This window comes from Lepisma saccharinum, chromosome 21 (assembly GCF_977018435.1).
Source record: "Lepisma saccharinum chromosome 21, izLepSacc3.1, whole genome shotgun sequence".
Taxonomy (NCBI): domain Eukaryota; kingdom Metazoa; phylum Arthropoda; class Insecta; order Zygentoma; family Lepismatidae; genus Lepisma; species Lepisma saccharinum.
Window position 1 is genome coordinate 54,458,868 of NC_139249.1, and position 21,573 is coordinate 54,480,440.

General features: G+C 38.8%; 1 protein-coding gene across 2 annotated transcripts in view; it reads right to left on the minus strand.

The window, feature by feature from the left end:
• Su(fu) (suppressor of fused domain protein) overlaps positions 1–21,573 on the minus strand; it is a 105,471-nt gene that overhangs the window by 18,472 nt on the left and 65,426 nt on the right. Inside the window, exons 1-2 of one of the 2 annotated variants that reach the window (XM_083142376.1) lie at positions 15,589–15,993; positions 14,708–14,800 (exon numbers count right to left, since the gene is read on the minus strand). In XM_083142376.1, coding sequence (XP_082998502.1) covers positions 14,708–14,766 — 59 coding nt within the window. In that variant the 5' untranslated portion in view covers positions 14,767–14,800; positions 15,589–15,993. Of the gene's footprint in view, positions 1–14,707; positions 14,801–15,588; positions 15,994–21,573 lie in introns of those variants that run through there. The other variant, XM_083142375.1, reaches the window with a different exon arrangement.

The window sequence follows — 21,573 nt, forward strand, 5'->3', positions numbered from 1 at the left end:
AATAAATGTGTGTTTCGAGGTGACTGCAGTGCAAAAGAAGTTGCATATTTAGACATTAACTTTCTTTAAAAGTGGGACATGGAGATTATTCGTAAAAATTATAACAAAATCGTACCATTTTGCAGTAAACTATCAGATATTTATAGATGTATTGGATCGGTTACAAAATCGGTAATCTTGCCGATAAACTGATACACCAATATGCCTAGATTGGCCAATACCAACAGAGTACTGATTAATCTGTCTGATCCCCGATACAAATGCTACGAACTATCCTGCTTCTGAGGTGAACTTGTGCTTACATTTTGATGTGAAATAAAAAGATCAGGTTCTTCTTGCAGGTAAGTGTTTATATATTTACATACACTTGAGGAAGGACTGGACACTGTTCATAAGAAAATGGAGAACATGCTCACTTCTTAAGCACCTATGCCATTTCTGTTGGGAGCACATACTCATGAGTACAGGCCCGTAGACAGGCAGGGAGATGAGCCTCCCCCTGGAACTGCCATCAGCCCCCTTAACATTAGGCAAAACTATCTTGTGTAATTTGTTTGCAGTGAATAGTGAAAATGTAGACAGCAGATGTTATTTTGCTCACAACTTTGGTAGAGGATAACTTCACAGAGCATGCATGAACAACAGCTAATACATTTGATCATCTTATTTATAAGAAGTAGTCTAAGTAGCGGCAAGTATTTAGAAGATTTCTCTTCTCTGGACTTAAGAAGGTTCCTTCACAGGGGATATTCTTTATATGTACCTTCGCTACTCCTGTTGAGACCTCCTGTTTAGACAGAAATCTGTCACTTTAGATGTCTATATGCAAATTCCCTCCGCATCTGCGTCAATGGTCAACAGCTCCCAAGTTTTCGGAACGAAGGGGGAGTTTCATTGCTTTCGCTGAGGGTGGAATGTATTGTAGGCACTATGACTGAATATTGTGCATTTTCTCTTGTGTGATACAAATATCTGTATCATCAAAAGTAGTATGGAGGGTGCAGTAAGGGATGATTTCAGTAGCAGTCAACACTTCAAAAATCGATGTTTGAATATATATAGAAGGAATGTACTATTTGTATGATATTTCTAAATTTGAAATAACTTAGTGACCCCCCCCCCCTCCCACACACACACAAATAATTTACCATAATTTAATACTGTTGAACTTTTGAAAATTGGACTTGGTTTACAAAGCCCCTGATAACCTGTGAGTCATGCCCCCTTCTCCTGGAGATCAATTCTAGCTACGGTCTTGCAAGAGTAAGAGATGGGCCTCCCTGATCACATAGTGATAACATCATCACCTTGTAATCAAGGGGTTCCAGTTTTGATACCCGGTGGAGGCACATGGTACAGTCGTTCGGATCCCAGTTCAAAACTGTAGGTCCAGTCCCGATTAGTCTTTCTGTGCATAAAGTGGACCTAAAACAACAAATCAATCAATCAATTATGAGTAGAGCTCGGAATTTGTATGTAATTACATATTCTATTCCTTTCTAGGTACAGACCTTGAACAGGAAAATGTCAACGAACTATATAACTGACATGATTTTGCATTAGATTTATTTTACATACTTGTCAGGATATTACATATTTTACATATTTGCTAATTTACTTTACATAAAACAACATATTTCATATTTCGGTATTTTTTTTTCCTATCTTGATCCTTTTTCCTATGATTTTGATCTCTGGAACATGATGGAAGAAAATTTGTAGCTCATGTGATGTCATATTTTCTAATCAATGAGATGCTTAGTGCTTACGTTCACCTCAAATTGACTTCAAAGTTGACAAACAAGCTGAAGATCCCCTCCCCCCAAAAATACAGAAACTGTTATTTATCAAAAGATGCTGTAGTTTCTCCTCCCCCCCTTCTGGTTATGTCTTTTTCTTTCGCTTTTAGGCTTAGGGAAAGCACCTAGAAACTTGGCATCGGTGGACAAGAAAGCTACTTTCCTGTACATAGAGAGTTACACAATATGCTCCCTTGTACAAAAGTAGCTATGTATTTTCATTCGATTGTTCTTTCTGTAGATGCTTCTCTTTACAATTTGTTTCAAAAGTTACAAGGAGGTCTCTCACATATATATATATTATACAATAAATTTGCGATGTGGAAAGTAATTAATAGTTGACACAATTGGTTTCTTAAATATGTGCTTCTTTGAATTTATTAATTTGATACAAATTTTAATTTGAACAACTTATGTCATTAAAATTAAGTTGAATATGTTCAAATAAAATAAATATCTAGCAGAATTCTTGAAATTGCTTGGATATTCGATTGTTATTAATATTACATATTCTCTGATACTACATATTTAGCTACATATCCTTTTGATACATATTTAGGTACATATTTTATACATTATTGTTACATATTTATGTACATATTCTGTACTCTGATATTACATACAAATGTGGGGTATAATCATGAGTAAGGCCTGGGTTTTATGTAGCCAAAACATACATATAATAAATGAATAAAATATGTAAAAACCATGTAAGTATATTAAAATATGTGATAACATTTCTTGTGGTCTTGGAGCGCTTCCTTCATTCCTGTGCTATTTTTTAGGTTTGAAATGATTTGTCAGAAATTCTATGAGAGTCGTTAGTTGAATTGTAGATTTGCAGTCACAATTCTCAGAATCAGCAGGGATTATCTGAGAAATGTAGCATTAGTGAAGACCAAAGTGCACATAGAACCTTGATTTCTGCAGTGTGATTTTCATGAATTAAAACAAGAGTTGGTCAAAGTAAACTGATGTAGCTACAACAATCAGATAAAACTTACATATTTATTTTTATAGAAGTCATATTTTAAATGTTATCACATGAATATATCTGCAATATTCATTGAAAACTAGTGGAATAGGGTAAATACTGCATTTTATGTAGAAACATACTCTACACGGAAAAAATATAATGATAACTTAACATAAACACACTTCCAAAAGTTAAGCACGTGCTGGTAAAATCAACAAAAATAGAAAAGTAAAGCTTTGATTAACACAAAATTGCACATGAAGGTAGCAAATGTGTTTATGCATTAAAGAGAACAAAAATTGTGTAGAAAGATGAATAAATATTTACTTTTCTAAGTTATATGATGACGTCACATTTGGGTCATTAACATAATGATCTTTAAAGGCAAACAAACCAAACAAAACTTACATTAATATGATATGTGACCACCCCGAACCTTCACACAAACTTTACAACTATTTTCCATGCTTTCAATGAGGTGATCAACCATCGCAGATGCGAGCAATGGCCATTCCTCCGTTAGGGCAGTTTTCAACACTCTGAGACTGGCTGGAGGAGGTAAATGTGCAGAGACAGCATGCCCGAGGGCATCCCAAAGGTTTTCAATGGAATTAAGGTTGGGGGAGTAGGCCAGCCACTCCATACAAGAAATGCCCTCACTTTCCAGGTACTTGTCAACAATGTTGGCTCGATGGGGACGGGCATTGTCGTCCACAAGGAGGAATCAGGACCAACTGCTGCAGCTTAGAGTCTCACAGTGGGGTTTAGGACTTCATCCTGATACTGCACAGCCGTCACAGAACCACCTTTAAAAGATGTGCATCTCGGTGCGATATCCCATTGAAATTCCAGCCCACATCATAACGCTGCCACCTCTGAATGCGTGATTTGATTTACTTTATTTTACTTCGCTCTTTGTGCTACTTTTGGCTAATTTGCGAAGATGGGAATGAGAGATGATATAATGAAATTGATGAATGGACACTCACAAACATCCATGACCAGGCCAGGATTCGAACCCGGGACCCCTGGCATTGTGGCGTGATGTGCTAACTACTTTGCCACTGAATGTGTGATGTTCGATGATGTTCTTGGTCTAATTGCATGTGCCTCATTCTCTCCAGACCCTTACACGCTTATCATCTGATTCCAGGGCAAATCTGGACTCGCCTGTGAACAGGACGTTGCACCAATTGACATGTTGACGACACCACTTTAAACTTGCCCCTCTGGCTTGGACTCTTAGTGCAACACAAATACGTGGTACTCGGGCCCACAATCTCATGTGGAGCCTTCGGCGCAAAGTACTGGCAGATATTTTTTTACCAAGTGCTGATGCAACCATGGATGTAACAGTTGTGGAGGTCGGTCGTCGATTTTGCTTGGCTACTATAGCATCATAGGGGGTGGTAACCCTTGGACGACCGGGCACAGGTCTCCAGACAACTGTTTGACTTGTTTGGAATTGTTTCCATAATCGAGAAATTACAGAATGATCAACGCCAAAGAAAATAGCGACATCTTTGATTGACTGTCCTGCTTCAATGTGTCCGACAGCATGCCAGCGATCGTCTTCTTTCAGCCATAGAAACACGAATATTATCAAAAATAATCCTACAAAAGTTATAAACACTTTGTATCAGCTTTTAAATGCACCTCAAACCCTTCAGAATGCTGGCGTCTTGAACGAAACTGTGATGATTCTTGCAAGAAATCCACGCTTTTATGCTATTTCAAGATCACAGATTAAGCACCTAGGTACAGATGATTGATTGACACTCTACTTACAAAAAGGAAGCTACACATAAAAAGTGACATCTACATCTGCAGCCATTTTCAACCACTCAAATTCAAATACGCTTTCGAAAATTTGCATTGCATACTTAACTTTTGGAAGGGAGTGGCAATGGATTCGTTTTAGATAGCAGAGTTGATTTGATGTGCCCATGTTGTAACCATGTATGTAAAAAATATGAAAATCATGTATATTGTTCCTAAGCTTGTAATTCGCCAATATGTCATTTTTGCTTCGTTACATTCAAAGGAAGAAATATGTAATTGCATAATAATCCAGACCCTACTCATGAGTAGATAAAGCTATCCCTGTGCATTGCACTGTGATAGTTCCAGAAGAGCAAGGGCAACTATTTTCTGATTGACTGTAAGGTACAAAGGTAAAGTTCCTGTGCATATAGCACCGTGCCATAAAGGCTCATTTAGGAGATGTGGAGGTAGGGCCCTACACATTCTCGATCTCAGCCATTTTGGATGTGATGTGATTAGCACCACACTCCAGCCACCTTCACCCACCAGGGTTACCCTCCCCCCTGGTACCCATTGATTTGAGGCTGGGTGAGCCCCAGAGCTGCCTTGTGTGGGGACAAGGCTGGAAAAATCCCAACCTTACATCACCCACCATGGGAATCGAACATGGGTCTCCGGTGTGGCAGTTAGACACCCAACTGACCAGACCAGCGTGGCTCTGATTGACTTTTTTGATACATTAGTTTAGGCAAGGAAAAATGTCCAGAATTCATAACAGTGTTTAGTAAACAGTCACATGTTCTTTCAACTCGAGGTTAAGGTGTTACGGTACTCATCTAGCAGACACTTTATGGCTCTATAACACATCACGAATGAACTGGTGACACAAGCCATGACTAACATTCAATCTTCCTACCATCTTCCCAGTTGCTTTTAAATTTTCTGTTAAGCTTCAAACCCACTGCTGTGATACAAATACATCCCCATACTGGCATTTCATCCTCTTGCAAAAAAGTCAAGTAAAATAAAACAAATCGATCAATTGAGGTGGTCTATGGAAAAAGGGCATATACGAGAAAATGGCATTTTCAGAAAATCGCCGAGAAAGTTTCCATTGTTGAACTGAAAGAGACTGAAGCATGGTAGAAGGAAACAATTAATTGACACATAAATTTGGTCTCTTCTAACAAAATATATATGTATATTTGCTTGGTACGTTAGAAATCTAGTTTATTATTACATCCTGGAAGAAACATGTTATGTGCCCTTTTTCCATAGACACATTTTGAAACGTAAAAAACCTGGGTTAGAGTAAACCAAAACACTATAGAAGTAACGATATGTATTTGAATGTATGAAAATACACCTTATACTGTTTATTGTCTTGAATTTTCTTTACTTCCTTGATTTGAAAAAAAAATCTGCCAGAAAATAAATGACATGAAACGAAAGATATGTAGCGGCATGATAATGAGATACACAAACCGGACACTGATATTTCAGCGATCAAATAAATGTTCAATCCACTGCTTGTCTACATCCACCAAAAATTTGTAGAGCGATCGCATTATGTCTTTGCATACAGTTTGCCAGAAATGAGTCTTGCAATTCCTTATTACACCCCCTGTAGAAAACGCCGAACAATTCATTTTTGATCATCAACAGAAAACTGTTTCCAACACTGTGTGGAGCAACAACTGGTACAGTAACTGAATTTCTACTTGCTGACAGTTTTACCACTTGAATTTATATTGTTTCCTCCTTCCCTTATTTTACTATTTTATTACTGGGATGTAAGTAAGAAAAGGTACTAGCGAGAGGTTGTGTAACAAGGCTCAGACCATTCTATGTTCGGAGTGACGCCTCCGTCCTCCAGGTACATACCTGCGCTCTATCTTCCTCGGTGTTCACTTGCACAAACCATATCCAATACTGATCTCGAAATTCCCTTCCGATCTTCTCAGATCGGTTCGGTTGCTTCGCTATACAAATTCCAAAATTGTCGATTCATATCCGTCTGTCAGGCTGGTACCTTTCCACGGACGAGGCAAGTAACGGAATTTGTATGGTCTGCATTCCAAACGGACGAGAACATCCTGTCTCCATAATGTTTCATTTCAAGTACACCTTCTAATTTTTACCTACAAGTCAACAATATATTCCTCACCACACACTTTCCTCTGCTAAATTTCTTCCCTTTTCTTATTTTTCCGCTGAATATATGTTTCCTTACCAGCAAATTCACTATTTTCACCACCGCTTCCACACTCCCAAGATGTTGTTAACGTCTAGGTGCTCCAACAAATGCCAAGAACTCAAGTAGCGAGCTTCTTCAACCGAAAATCAACTCCGCAAGCGTGTACACAAACAGGAGTACCAACATCTGTGTTTGATGTATCGTGTTCAAATTTTCAGCATTTATTCTTCACACTTCTGGACATCACATAAACTGTTCTCCGGAAAAAGGGCATATACAGGGTGGCTACAAACAAGCAGAAATGAAATTCCCTGACTTTTCCAGGTTTTCCAGGACAAAATTTACATTTTACCCTGACAATTACAAACTAAACTAAATCGTTGTTTTTGCAAATGGAAATAATAAACTCATACAGATCCAAGTATGGTTTTGTTAAGTACCAATATTATCTTCTATGAAATTGACTTAATTTCTCTATTCTCTATGATTTGAATTCAAACTGCAAAATAGTGAATTTGGACACAAGCTAGGGAAGGATTACGGAATTTTGTCATACGCAGTAAGTTTAAAATAAAATACTTGATTATTTTTAAAGTTACGATTAAATGAGATAAGAGTGAAGAGTGATTGATTAAGAAATATACAATTTCTAATTTATCAGTCTCCTTATATGTACATTCTCTATATTATATGTTGATATTTTCACTGAGGTTTGGAACCCTCTGCTTGCAAGAACCATGAGTGCGGACTCATTTTTCCATGCACAAATATACTTCTCTCTTCTCTGTAAAGCAAACAACTTAACTCTTGCATATAAGTGAAACAATTGAATCGAACAAAATAAAGTGTCATATATCCTTACATTATCAATGGAATTTCTGCTTCAGTACAGTATATCCAAGTGTGAAACTGACATCATGCAGTTATACCATTAATGCTGACGAAAAGGGTATGTAGGTATTAGAAATTAAACGCAAGGAATTTATAGAATTGCATTGTATAGGTACCTGATATAGCTAACCACACATTAAAACACGAAAACACTAATAATAGAAGCTTCTGAAAGTTCATATACGAGGGGCAACCTGAAAAAAGCTCCAATGGTGCCTATACACAGCACTAGTGGTCGGAGAGCGACACACACACACATGCAGGCAGGAAGAAGTGGCATGTAGCTGTAATCTGGTAGAGTTTCAATGCAGCCGTTTTAGGACAGTTCTAGGTTAAAGCTTGCAGTTCTCATACAGTCTCCTACCTACATTGCACGCTCAGAATTTGGCACACAGCCACCAGCAATCGTGTGATGTGTGCAGACCGGACGTCGTGAGTGATAGTATGGTCAGACGATGGTGCAGACAATTCACGGAAGGCCAATCGAATGTCCACAACCCCATACAGCTGAGTACACACGGCTCTTTGCATCACTTCAGGTGAGAGATCTTGGACCACTCCCTGTACAGGCCTGGCCTTGAATGTACCGACTTTCATCTCTTTGTTTAACTGATGAGGTTTCTGGCAGGGCAAGGATTTGACAGCTACAATGCAGTAGAGATAGTTCCAGTCTTTGCTGTCAGACACATATGCCATGGGCATACAAAATTTAGTGCAATGCTACGACAAATGCCAGAACAACGGTGGTGATTATGCCGAAAATTAGGTTAGGACTCACTGTTACTAATGCAATAAATTACAACTGATATTCATGCTTTATCTATGCCTAATCGGTAGGGACCTTGATATTTTATTATTTTTTTTTCAAATTGGTGTATTTTCTTATTTTTTATTTTTTACTATAGATCGACCACAAGGAAAAAAAAACCTTGGGACAAAAAGTCCCCGCGCAGCTTTCCCTTCTTCCCTCCACCTCGGGCCATAAGGAAGCATGGTCCACTCTCCCCCTCCCCTATGTGCAGGAGTACGGTGCACAAGAGTCCCGGGTCTGCTCAAGTTGTTTTGCTCGTGGTTCCACTATATACGGTGTTATTTTTCCGAAAATTCACATTTCATTTCAGTTTCAAATTGTAAGTCACATGGCCTACACCTCTTCGTGAGAGTTTGATATCTTGAAAGTTATTTTGGGAAAGTTATTTCCCATACCCCCTTTTTAATTTTAAGGTAAGGATTTTAGATAACGGAATTTTCCCAGTATATACTGAAGGGTGCATAATGACCATAAGTGGCGACGCTCCCAAAAAATTAAAATCAATCAATCTCACGTGACAGATAACGATATATTATGGCACCAAGAATAGGCATTATATATTTTTTGACTTGTTAGTGTTACATTTCCCAAAATTCGCGTTTTTATTTTACAACATTTATCTGCCAAATATACCAAAACTTAATACTCTATTGTGCTTTTAAACTATTATTTTAAATTGTAGGCCACATGCTCTATGTATTTTCGTGACAGTCTGATATGTAGGAACAGATTTTTGAGGAAGTAAAAGTAAAGTGCTCCCCTGCACTTTTCCGTGAAGGTGTATAGGGGTGTGGAGTTAGGGGCCCACACTTTCTTGATCACCGCTGAAGGTGGGGTGATGTGATCAGCACCCCGCTCCTGACTACCTTTATCCCTCAAAGTTTCCTCAAGGTACCAGCTTCATATGATGCTGGGTGGGTGCAGGAGCAGTTTGAATAGGTGGAAAAGATCTCGGTTCTCCCCCGCAGGGGGATCGACCACAGGTCTCACGCATGGTAGTCAGACTGAGCACCATTATTTCTCGCTCGACAAATGCCGATGGTGCACACTTAGCTTGGTAATTCAAAACACATCTCGCGCGACAAATACTGAGATGCGGCTCCCGTGTGACGGTAGATACTCACTCGATCTCCTGTTAGAACCCTGCCACTTTGCTCTGTGATGCAAATGGTTTTGATAGAAGTTGAAAAAATCGTGGGAAATACATGATTTAATGTGGCTATCGGAATTATTCCATGTACGTATAACTCTATAGTTTACTCTTTGCGTAAAATGTTGGAAAACGTGCATGTTCTATGTACACAAACATGGCCTACAAAAGACAAGAACGTTGGATTTCATGGAATTTTTCGTTGTTTTAGGATATTTATTTTAAAAAAATCGCTAAAAACGCCAACAATTCGCATTTTATGTCAAATTTGCATTATTTCGATATTTCGAAAGGGCGAAAAATGTGTCCAGACATCACTGCACATTTATAAACATAACTTCGCAGCAATTACAATTTTTCACGGTTTTGGCGTTTGCGAAAAATCAATGTCCCTACTAATAGAAATTACTTTCTGGCTACCCCTCGTATAAATCAGTAGATGTAAAGTGGAAATTTAGCAGGGCTGACAGAGAAAAGTCAATTCTTGAAGAAAGTGATTTGCTTTTATGATTGAATGATTCGAGTAAATATGAGATTAAAATATTTAAGTATTTATTATTAGTATTTTATTTCATAATATTGGACATTAACTTCACTCAGTGAGAGATTAATGACCATCTCTCACGAGTTTAAACAGACAGGACAGAGTGTGGCGTTAATTTCATTGCAATACTAGTGTTCAGTCAATTTGAGGTTTGGAGCATGCACTTGCAATTTTTATAACATTCACCAATGCAGATTTATGTTTCACTTTTTCGTGATAGTATTCAATATATATCCCGTTTTGTTGGATTCCTCTTGATATGTAAGAATAGTGCAATGTCATTGTAAACGTATGTTAACTTGTGCGAAACCAGTAATACGTCAGAATGATGAAAGAAGACCTTCGTAAGCACTGCTACATTAAATAAGGTGAAGTGAGCCAGAAGAGTAATAAAATTCCAGCAGCATATTTGCAATCTAAAGCTCTTCTTGTTTATGCATGCAATTTTTGTTGGATGTTGCAGTCCATGCAATTTCTGTCGCATGTTATAGTGAGATACTTTGTCGGGTGGCGTGGCGATATTCGACAAAAATCGTATGTATCAATGGAACCTATTTGTTTCCATGTTCCTTCAGTTTGCCCAACAAAATGCCTTACTACGACGTCCGACCACTATCGGACGGCGCCACCGGCTCTTATCCCCTCCATCTGTTGACAAGTCCCCTTACTACTCCCATACGGACAAGAAAAAATGATAATTCAATGCATTTTCCACGTAATATTTAGAGGCTTAACCTTTACTCCCCCGATGATTCCATATGGTATCATCAGAGTAAGGTCGTACTGGCCCGATGATACCATATGGTATCATGGTGCTGATTACGAAATGAATGTGCTTTTTGGACCTTCATACTCTTATGTTTGGGTGGAAACTGACACAGGTCTGGAGCAAGCCAGGGAAATTCATATTGATGACCAACCTCCCCCCCCCTCTCCGCAACATATCCATGCCACATTTCCGAACAGAGTTTCACATATTGGCTAATTATTCAACTTCTATGGCACCCAGAAACATGAAACATGTTTCAATCTCTTTGGAAACGTGCATTCTTTGAATAGAATACTAAGGTTTGCGCCTTCTCCACAAAATAGCGGGAGAAGAGGGGGCAAACTTCAGATTTTTATGGTTTTTTCATTGAAATTCGGGGGTCGCGCTCCCCAACCCCCCTTATTCGGTTCGGCGTTCTGAATTGTACACGGATGCATGCTCTGATGTTTTAGCTGCAAAACAAAACTTATCCGAAGTAGATTGCTCACATAGTGCCCGAGTTATAACAATTTTCCTCCAAAAATGCATTTTACTCATTTTTCTTTAAAAAAAATCGCATTTTGGCTTATTATTCAACTTGGATGGCACCCAAGAACATGAAACATGTTTCATTCTCTTGAGAAATATGTCCATACTTTGAAAAGAATACTAAAGTTTGCGCCTTCTCCCCAAAATAGCGGGAGAAGAGGGGGCAAACTCCAGATTTTTATGTTGTTTTCCATTGAAATTCGGGAGACGTACCGCCCCCCAAGCCCCCTTCGTCGGTCTGGTGTTCTGAATTGTACACGGTTGCATGCGCTGATGTTTTAGCTGCAAAACAAAATTTATCCCAAGTAGATTGCTCGCATAGTGCCCGAGTTATAACAATTTTCCTCCAAAGAGTGTTCGAATTTAAAATTCCGGCCCAAAGAAATTTCTTTCTCTCTCTCTCTCTCTCTTTCCTCCTCCCATCACTGCTTTCTGGCGCCGTGGTTGTGTTGCGCATAAAAGGGGCCTAAAAGTTGAGGCCGAAACTTACGAACGAGATTCCTGTTCCCGTGCAGAGTTCCATAACAATATCTATAAATAAATAAATAATAGAAAAAGTCAATGAAGACGAAATTCCCTGACTTTTTTGACACCTCAAATTCCCTGACTTTTCCCGGTTTTCCAGGTCTGTCGGCACCATGATATAGTACCTATATGCCCAATTTCCATAGACCGCCTCAATTGACCATCCTCTCGTTATTGTCTGCTGATCCCAAAGAATGAATAACTCCGCATTACTCTCTCGTGTAAGCTTCCACAGGGACAGCCTTCTTGGATTGTACTGGCTGATGTTACATTTTTCATAAGAGCTGACAGGCCTGCATGCACTGGCACCTCATGCATTACATAATATTTACAGAAATTTCATTTCTTATAACTTTCTAACTCTGCCTTGTACATCATGATCTGAGTAAGACACAATACAATAAAAAACAATGGACTATCATTTCCAGGGTTGCTGCGACCTTTTGATTATAAAATTCCCTGTCATTTCCAGGTTGTCCAATCCAGAAATGACTTTTTTTCCAGACATGTTAATCATCATGATTTTTGCTTTTGAACCTTGTATAAATTTCTCAATTAAATATATAGATCTGTTACTTATTATGAATATTCATTTTCACAACTTTTAAAAGCAAATTTCATTCTACATGCACAAAATCGACTGAAAATTCGAAGAATAATGTAAAATTACGATCGGCATCAAATGGTGGGCTTAGTCACTTGCATCTAGCCTTCAGGCTAAGATAACAGAGGTACATTATTTCACCATAACACATCTTCAGAATCTAAAAACAACAGAAAAAGTTTAGAAACAACATAATCTTCATAAACCATACACAATTTTTCACTTTCTAGCAGATTTATAGAAAATGCTGCTTTTTGTTTACATTTATGAGTACACAGCATCTATATATAATATATATTATGCATATAGGAGTTCTATAGGAAATGCCAACAAGACTAAGATCTATAAAATAATAGATGATAACCTCTTCTTCACCAAACCTTTCTGATATTTATGATCACATTGTTAATGTACTTTAGTTATCAATCAGATATCTGGACTACAAGTTTTACTTTGATACTCTTTCTAAAATCTAGTATAAAAGTGAAAAGTTATTACCAAAATTTGAAGGAACCATAATTTTGCACAAGACTGAGAATCATAAGAATGAAGGAAGGAACAAGTTTCTGAATTGAATCTTTTTTGGGAGTGGAATCACAAGAACTGAATCCATAAGTGGAAATGAACCGCTTGTTCATTTTCCTTGCTTTACAGACACACAGCAACCCTGTTTCAAAATACTTCCCAAAATAGTGGCCTTGCTAGAACTGGCATGCCATACATTGCAAGCTTTCATTGTATGTCAAGCAACCTACAACAAAATGACTAAGTACTGAACACCCAGTTCCATCATATGCATGCAATATACGAGGGGGTATCCAAAAGTTTTAATTATCACCATGAAATAAAAAAAACATAAAATAGTCACTTACAGTGGTCAAAGTTAGTTCTTCTCCACGTAGTCTCCCTGCAGAGTCACAAATTTTTGCCAGCGTTTCTTCACCTGTTTCAAGCCCTCTATGTAGAAGTCCTCCAGTTTGCTCGAAAACCACTGTTCCACTTCGAAAATGACATCCTCTTTGTCGTCAAATCGCCGACCATGAAGTGGTTTCTTCATATCGGGGAAGAGGAAGAAGTCGCTTATGCCAAGATCAGGCGAATAAGGTGGATGCTGCAAAAGTTCATAGCCTAACCGGTGGGCGGCGACAACGGATGCTTGGGCCGTATAGACGGGTGCATTGTCGTCGAGGAGACGGACGCCTTTGCTGTTCATGCAACGACGTTTTTATTTCAATGCATCACGCAGTTTCTCCAGAAGGTTGCAGTAGTAATCGCTGTTGAGGGTCTCGCCCTTCGGAAGGTAATCGGTTAAGATTACCCCGCGGCTATCCCAAAAAACGTACAGCATCACCTTCCCGGCAGATTTCTGGACCTTCGCCTTCTTGAGGGGGGGGGGGGGTGGATGGATGTTTCCACTCCTTGCTCATTTCTTTGGTCTCCGTCTCCGGTATACATAGCACTCGTCCATAGTGACCAGACGAGCAAAAAAATCGTCTTCATTCCGCTCCAACAGAGTTAAATTCTGCTGGGAAAAGTCGTGGCGAGTTTGCTTTTGAAGACGTGTCAACAAGCGATGTACCCAGCGTGCAGACACCTTATTCATGTGCAGTTCCTCATGAATAATCCTCCACGCACTTCCGTAACAGTCCAGTCTCTGCCATCACTCTTTCCATGGTCGATCTTCTGTCGTCGAGGATAACGGCCTCCACTTTCTTCACCATAGCAAGATCATCCTTGATTGAGGGTCTACCCGGTCTTGGCTCGTCTGTCAGGGACATGTGACCACTTTGAAAGTTCCTCTTCCACCTCACAACCGTGTCATATGATGGACATTCATCCCCATACACAGCTTTCATTTCGTCGTGGATTTGGTGTGCATTGTTGCCCTTCAAATGGAGGAACTTTATGACACTTGGGGCTTCAATTTTGTTCATCATGCAGTTTGCTGTCTTCTACAGCCTGTGGAAAGAAAACTAAGTTCGACAAAGATTTGATATTTGCACAAGTATGCATGGCAATGACACTGATTATGCACAAAAAGTTTTATGTAAATATCTCTATAACTTCTTTAATATAATTAAAACTTTTGGATACCCCCACGTACATATCATTTAAGATAATTTTTTTTTTTCATAATGTAATCAATTACCTGATGTAATGCCAATGTGCAGGAATATTCTGATCTGGTACACCAGGATTAGCATACATGCTAATATAATCCAATGGATCAGGACCCCCTAACCTGAAGAGAAACGAAAAATAATTTAAATATTAGACATTAATTACAATTTTCAATAATGAATCTTAGTATACTGTGTTTACAAAGAACAAACCTCGCATCTGCAACAATAAAGCTACAATATTGTATCGTCATATGAGAACCAGAGTAACGTAACTGCAAAATTGCTGTTTTCAGTTTTGTTCAAATAAACTCCTGTGAAGAGCTCTATTTGAGGTCAGATTGACATATATCCACTTCTAATCTTTAGAAAGGTGGAATCACGTATCTCCAATGTATTGACTCTTTTTAAAAGTCAGACATTTTCCTAACAATACATTATTTCTTCTCTCCTGTAAATTTCATAAATTGGTCCCTCTGGTTCTCTCACATGACGATTTATAGTACTTGTATATCTTGCTTAGTATGCACTTGATGCATCAAATAAACATTCATATTTAATGGGTACCTGGGGGAAACACTGGGGGGTAAAGGCGGTCAGGGGCGTGATGCTGATCACATCACCCCCACTCACGACCGGATCAAGAAAGTGTGGGGCGTTACCCCCACACCCCCTATACGCCTTCATGGCGTTGTGCTAAGCACAGGGGAGCACTTTACCTTTTTTTTAAAATTTAACAGGTGTTTCATTTTCTAGGATTTGTTAGTTGCAGAGGACCTCCCCAACAAGACAAAGTTCCCTCGAAAAACCATGGCTAATTTTCATTGCTACAAGGTATTAATTTATATAACTTCATCTTGACAATATACAGTGTGTCTCAAAATGGATAATAAATAAAACAAACAATTACTTTTATCTGGCATGGGGTCTTGGGCGTTGCCCCTCCCTGCGTAACTTCCATCACTAGACACATCAAGCAATCGCTGTATAATTGTCTATTTGTTAAATTTTTCACGACTTAGGCAACCACCAATCACAATGGAACTCATCGATTTACTACTACACTGTAGATGCACTTGCAAATTTTCAGAACCGATCCTTTGATCAACACAGTCTTCATTTCCTTTTGAAGGTGAATTCGCGATATTGCAGAGAGAGTCTGAAACTCATAATGTTCACTTTTTTCACTAACATTCTAGCACTTCACAAAGAAATATAGTTCATTGTTCTTCAAAAAACACACTGTTATAAAAAAATATATATTGTAAAGGGCAATTGCGCTCATCACAAATTCCATGTAGGCATTTCGCATACTATTATTCCACTCATGAGATGATGAAATGACACAGACGTTCTGTGGTGAAGAGTGCGAGTCATGTGACACCTCATTTGCAACCATCACATTAGGATGGCATTTCCCGTGATAATCCTTGGAAAAAGGAAAGAGGAGTAGGAGTCCTTGGCCCTGGAACTAATTAAACAATTCCAGGAATAGAATAGTGTTTGAGGCAACATCTGCGTTCACCAAATGCAGCTTTCAGTTGTCTGACAGAAAAGTGTTGCAAATGAATGGCGAAGTGCGAAAAAGTAACTAAATTGCCAATAAATTGTTGTTCCCAGGGATAAAATTTATCAAGCAGAGGGGGGGGGCGGCAAGTACCCCATTCCCGCTACAAATACCACCATGAACATATCGTCACGATTAGCCAGAAGTGGCAGAAATGCGAAGCAACAAGTCCAAATGTCAATCACATCGTAAAAAAAACTACTCATTCGTATTGTATGCTGCCCTCAATATTGCAAATCATCACACTTCGTATAACGATGTTTGGGGAACAGGTATCACCGGCACCTAAAAAACATCGTATCGTATTATAATGTGGCCGCGGTGGCTCAGTCGGTAACGCGTCTGACTACCATGCTCAAGGTCCCGGGTTCGATCCCCGGCCGGTTCAAATCCGGGAACTTTTCTAACGGTGGAAGCGGCTCCGGCGCCCACCCAGCGTCGAATAACATGGGTACCTGGGGGAAACCCTGGGGGGGTAAAGGCGGTCAGGGGCGTGATGCTGATCACATCACCCCCACTCACGACCGGATCAAGAAAGTGTGGGGCGTTACCCCCACACCCCCTATACGCCTTCATGGCGTGGCGCTATGCACAGGGGAACACTTTACCTTTTTTTACCTTTTATCGTATTATAAATGGCGATATCTTCCTGGTGCAATATCGCAATATACAGATTAGTGAACATTAACGTGATTTTGTCGTGGATGTACTTTTATGTTTCTTAGCGACGTTTTACTCGCAACGAGCTCCCGAAAAACGGCAATTTTTATCCTGCATGTATGCAGCCACGCGGCTCACATTAATGGTTGCCACAGTCATTAAGTTTGCAGTCTGAAACATATTAAATGGTTTGCATCCTATGGAAACCTCATCATTCCAGCAGAGACATCGACATGGTGAACTCGCAGGGTTTAAACTTTCCTCAGACCCCTCTTTAAATCACACACTCATATGTTACACACGCTGTTTTATAGTTTTGTATTGAAGAAAGGCTTCGTAAGGTTTGTGCGGATATATTCACATCTCCATTAATCAATTGTACTCCGAGAAACTCAGCGACCACACCCCCTTCGCTACCGCATCACGCGGACCTGTGATCAAATAACCCCACAGATCATGCGGGTCCATGCAGAGTGGATCTCACGCCTCGAAGAGTGATTTCGGCACGATGGGAACCACACTGAGCACATCATTTGGGAACCGCAGCACACGGTTGCCATATTTCAGTGTCAACAACTTTTGTACCGTTACAGCCAGGGTGGACTGATTTAAATCAGATGACTTTTTTGAAGAAAAAAAAATCACTGATTTAAATAACTCTGAATAAAAAAAATTATAGAATAACCTACATAAGGGTTTTGTAGATATCAGAAACACTTTTGGTGAAAGTACATTACTCTCGTAATCATTTAATGGTGATTATTAGGTTCTAAGATAGGAAAAGGAAATAAAAGATATGCACTTATGGTGTGAAACTCATACGAAAGGAAATGTAAAGACAGGATTTTTCTTGATTTAAAATTCAATAATTTTATGGGCAAAATTAGCAAACATTTTGTGTAGAAAAATATACAAAATACTAATCATGTTAAACCATAAATAGTGTCAATGTCATTAAACTGTAAATAACCATGGCAGCTGATATTCTTCGAACTATCATTAAAAAAATATCCAAAATTCAGGTACAAAGACTATGAAAATATTTAAGTTACAATTATAGAGTACATCCAGAATGTTTTAGTTTCACTGGAAGAAAAGTTACTGAAATTATCATTAGTTTCATTAACAAACTGAACAAACATTTCCATAGTAGTTACAGTTTCAGGACGAGGAATATACTGTCTTTGATTAATTAATATATAATTTTACTTTAAAGTGAAAAGGCTTTATTTTACAGAAAAATGTATGTTTACGTATATTTTTCTATTTGATTTAATCAAACTGTTCAAATATTTTACAGGGACATTTACTAGAAAAAGCCTTTCTATAAAAAAAATAATATATATCTATATGAATGGTGCCAAAAACCATGCAAGCAATTTTAAGCATGTTTTTTTTAAAAAAAATCGATTTAAATAAAAAATCAACAAAAATGATTTTTTAAATAGAAATCATGATTTTCTATCCACCCTGGTTACAGCTAACACAAAACTAATTACAGCATTACATTTCCTGGAAAATTCTAATGTGTTTTGATACCCCACATGAATTCCTTGCATTTTAAAAAAATTGACCTCGTTCGAATATGGCGGACTTCAAGATGGCGGCCATCTCCCGGAAGCACTCTCACATATGGGCCCCCTTACTCCAATGTGCCCAGGTGAAGTTGGATCTGCCATTACCGCATCCGTTTAAAAAAAAAAAAAAGGTGTCCTGGGACATTTGAATCACCCTGTATTATGATTACATAGGACATCTGCATTCAGACTATATAAGGCAGTGGTTCCCGAGCGCAGTGACTGGCTTACGGGGACGCTGCGAAATGTTCTTATATATTCACTCATGACACTTATTCCAAATATGTGGTTATTTAATACTTTCTACATATAAAATTTTTCTAAATTTGAAATACGTGTTCATTTTTTAACTGAGCATTGCAAGTGTTAGATAGGCCTACATTCTGACTTGGGGCGCCACGGAAAAATCTTGAAACACTAAAGACGCCATGAAACGAAAAAGTTTGGGAACCCCTGGACTAAGGAACAAAAATCTGAGAAAATGTTGATATAGGGCCCGCGAATATTGTAGGCCTCAGGCTCTATCCAATTACTAATCTGCCACCATATTTGTACGCCTGCCCGGGGAGGCGCTCGTGTCGAAGCCACGGGGAAGCCCCACTTTCCGAAGGCACAGAAAACGCAAACTACATCACAAGTAATATTGGACCTTCTTTCTCTTATGTAGCATCGCTTTTCTGCCACTTTTGGCTAATCGCAACGATGAGGATGAGTGATGATTTGATTGATTGACTGATTTGCTTTATTTTACTTCACTTCTGTGCCACATTTCGCTAATTTGCGAAGATGGAAACGAGTGATGATATGATGAAGGGCCATTCACAAAGAACAACCATGCCGAGACCAGGATTCGAATCAGGGACACCTGGCGTAGTAGCGCGGTCTGCATCAAAAATAATATACGTCACCAGTAGAGGGTCGAGTCGTTCAAGGTTGAGTTACTCTGAATAAATTTAACGCTACGGTTTTCTTAACAATATCAATGTTCCCATCTGCCGTAAAAACGCTTCGGTCTGAGCACAACCTAACCTCGTGTGGTTGTATCTTGACAATCAGCTCCCTTGCTACAGAAAGAAGAAAAACTAATATCCATGTTAAATTCGACGTCAAGAACCTCTCGAATGAACTCAACTGTAAACAGCGCCTTGTTGGAGCACAAGGCGTAAATGATAAACGACTGCCTCATCGTTCCCGAAATGAGAACTTCTTGGCGTAGTGATATTATCACGAAGAGAGTCGCACTCTTTTCCCCCTGGTAGCCGGACAATAGAGATGAACACAGTTAGAAGTGAAAGGGCGGGTGGACAATTGCGATGACATTTTAAAACTTCTATCAAATTGAAGGGTGACTTAACACCCCGTACAATACTTATTACAAGAGAATTGTGTGAAATACCTAGGTATTGATATTTTCGAATAGAGCACTGATTCCTCGCACAATTTCTCCAGGCTTGAGACTGTCAAGGTAGCTTGTAAACGTGCTTCCATTACAACCACTTTTAGATTAGGAGCCCTCGGTTTGCGTGCTTGTAAAACTACTCCTTGGGAGGAAAAAAGTCAAAGATAGCTAATTGGAAAGCTACAAGTGTCTGCTTTAAGACAAAAGCAAGATAAAGCGATTTTAACTCTGTTTTCTTCAGACAAAAAAGTTTGTAAAAGTGTAGTTTTTTCGTGTAATTTTTACATTAGTCGAATTCAATTGTGTAGCTTCGTGTAAAGCCGTCGTAAAATATTTTTTTTGTGATTGAAGCTTGGTTATGTGGAAATATCTCAGCCAAATATAATGATACTATCAGCTTTGGAACAGCCACAATTAATGATTAATTATGATGTTGCAATCTCGGAAATTACTGGTTTAACTGACAGAAATACAAAAAAACTTACAAATTTGAATACAGCATGGCAAAAAATAAGCATTTTAAAAGAAGAACTGGGACATTAAAAATATATTATCTGGCCTCTAGATACCCATAACAAGCATTCGCACATTATGTAATTGCACACAAAAGTAATATTTATATGAAGATAAAAATATGTTCTCATTTATTCTCCAAAAGCATTTAATGTAAGAAAATACACTTTACAAATGATACTTATGAGAATATATAATTACTGAAAGTAAAACTTGTCCTTACTGTACTCTAGAAGTTATTGACGAACTCTCTCATTTCTCAATAGTTTTCTGCGCTGCTTCTGAATGTAGTTCTCTATTCTCTTCTTCCATTGCTCTCTCTACTCCGTATCGCACGAGTTTTGCAATGTTGACTACCATAATGCTACACATTATCTGAAATCACGAATTGCAGTCCTGAATGGCAACTCCGGGAAGGAGTTGAAAGCACGTGACCGATGTTACGGCCTTCTTTATCATGCTGTTCTAGTGTTGTGCATTGTGTTTGAACAAAGTAATGTTATTTTTCCCAGAAGGCTCTTGATATCCCCCAAAATGCAGTGAAGACAACAATCACGAATTATTGTATTTGTACTTTCCTTCTGCCATTTTTGGCTTATACGACCATGAGAATAAGTGATGATTACAAGAAATTGATCTTCGCGATTAGCCAAAAGTTGCAGAAAAGCGACGTAAACCAAATCAATAAACAATATCATGCCCTAGATGTTCTATTACGGGTAAAAAAAAGTATGCACACTTTGAATTGTTATAATTAAAAAAATAAAGTGCTCCCCTGTGCTTTGCACCACGCCAAGGGATGTGGAGTTAGGGCCCCACACTTCCTTGATCACGGCCGAAGGTGGTGGTGATGTGATCAGCACCACGCCCCTGGGCGCCTTTAGCCCACAGTTTCCACCACGTACCCACTTTATACGACGCTGGGTGGGCGCCGGAGCCTCTTGTACAGGTGGAAAAAATCTCGGTTCTTGCCTGCCGGGGACCGAACCTGTGTCTCTCGCATGCCAGCCAGACGTGAATTTTTATAAAGACAATTCTTAAAAGATACACCTACCTTGCATGACCTAAATTAAAGAAGACCCATAGAGAATTTTTAAAGTTATCCCACATGTTAGAGCTGATAACCATTCTGATCCAAGCGACGTGTTAAAAGCATGTTTAAAGGAATTTAGGCATGGA